The 1902-nt window shown below is 28.8% G+C and overlaps 1 protein-coding gene across 1 annotated transcript; it reads left to right on the top strand.

The window, feature by feature from the left end:
• LOC131646849 (methyl jasmonate esterase 1-like) lies at nt 1-1466 on the top strand. The gene is made up of 3 exons (XM_058916800.1): nt 1-451; nt 808-942; nt 1083-1466. The coding sequence occupies exons 1-3, from the start codon at nt 89-91 to the stop codon at nt 1368-1370; spliced, it is 786 nt and encodes a 261-aa protein (XP_058772783.1). The 5' UTR covers nt 1-88; the 3' UTR covers nt 1371-1466.
• Nucleotides 1467-1902: the final 436 nt, after the last annotated feature.

Genomic DNA, 1902 nt, shown 5'->3' on the forward strand with positions numbered 1-1902 from the left:
TTTCACTTTATTACTATACATTATCACATCCATATTGCTTTTTGGATACACCTCCATTTTTCCAAACAAAACAAAAAAACTAAGCTAGATGGATAATCCTAGACATTTCGTTTTGGTTCATGGAGCTTGTCATGGAGCATGGTGTTGGTACAAGATTGTTGCTCTATTGCAATCTTCTGGACATAAAGTCACAGCACTAGACATGGCTGCTTCTGGTATCCATCCAAAGCAAGTGCATGAGATTGATTCTATTGAAGATTATTATAAACCGTTGATTGAATTTGTAAGGTCATTGCCACAAGATGAGAGGGTAATCCTTGTAGGTCATAGCTTTGGTGGGATTTGTATATCTATGGCTATGGAATTATTTCCAAAGAAAATAGCAGTTGCTGTATTTGTTGCATCTATGATGCCTTCTCCGGATCTATGCTTCATGACTCTCCGCCAAGAGGTACTTCATTATTGTTGTTTTGTGTTTTCATATAATTCTTAGTATATCATGTAGGATGAAAGTTTCATGAGATGGGTTAGGCTTTTTAAGAATAAAGTTTTGATATAAAGTTTTGATTTGGTTAATAAAATTAAAAATATAAAATGAATTTAAATTGATGTTGAAATTGGGATGTGGTTAGACAATTGCAGTTCATACCACAATTTAAACTTAAAACTACATGAGCCTTATTTAAATTCTTATAGGTGTATTTTGACCATTTTTTCATCTCTGAAAATCTTTAAAATTTAATATGAATAGTTATTCTATTTACAAGTTTATTTTCTAATGTGATATATTTATTTTGCAAAGCAAAGTATCATCAAAGATTGGATTCCAACATGGACACAGAGATTATATTTGACGATAGCTCAAATAATAAATCAAATGGATCCATAATACATGGGCCTCAATTCTTAGCATCTAAGATGTACCAACTGTCTCCACCTGAGGTATGTTGGCCAATCAATATGTTTATGTTGATAAAAGAAAAATCTTTTTAGTGAAAATTAAATAAACATATATATTATTTTGGAAATAAAATGTTATATAATAATTAATATTTTGATAATTTTGGCTATATATGAACTAGGATTTGTCTCTTGTAATGTTATTACAAAGACCTTTTCGTAGTTTTGGCGATCAAGAACTATTACGAGAGGAAACAAGTGTCACAAAAGATAATTATGGGACTGTTGCTAGAGTCTACGTTGTGTGCCAACAAGACAAATTGTTAAAGCTTGATTTTCAATTGTCAATGATTAAGCGCAATCATACAAACGATGTCAAAGTGATTCATGACGCTGATCACATGGCCATGTTCTCTAAACCCCAAGAGCTTTTTGCATATCTTCAAGAAATTGCAAAGACGTATTATTAGCAATTTATTATATATGTTGATTGTTGATTTGAATTTTGTAAATTATTAGCGTCACTCTCCTAGTTAGGAAATTAATAAACTATTAATGTATTATTAGTCCTTTGATTGCAACATTTTAAAACTAATATGAAAACCTAGAAAGCCTAAGGTTACATATACCTACTAGTAGTATTTTTAGTGACACGAAAAAAACTATAGTATATACCTACAATTTTTTGTTGTCACTAAAAATTAAAGGGAGAGTCGATATCATTTTAATAGAGTTCGAGGAAGATTAATGCATATGTTAAAACAAGAATGAGTTTCCGCATTATCTACTTACTATAAATGCAAAGAAGTCATGATGGCAACCCTAGTCACATGTCATCTTGGTAATAACTATTATTATAATTATAATTATAATAATTATTATTATAATTATATTATTATTATTAGTTAGATATTATTATTATTATTATTATTATTAGTTTAATATTATTATAATAAGTAAATAACAATATAACAATATTAAATCACTACTATTAAGAATAAT

This window comes from Vicia villosa, linkage group LG2 (assembly GCF_029867415.1).
Source record: "Vicia villosa cultivar HV-30 ecotype Madison, WI linkage group LG2, Vvil1.0, whole genome shotgun sequence".
NCBI lineage: Eukaryota > Viridiplantae > Streptophyta > Magnoliopsida > Fabales > Fabaceae > Vicia > Vicia villosa.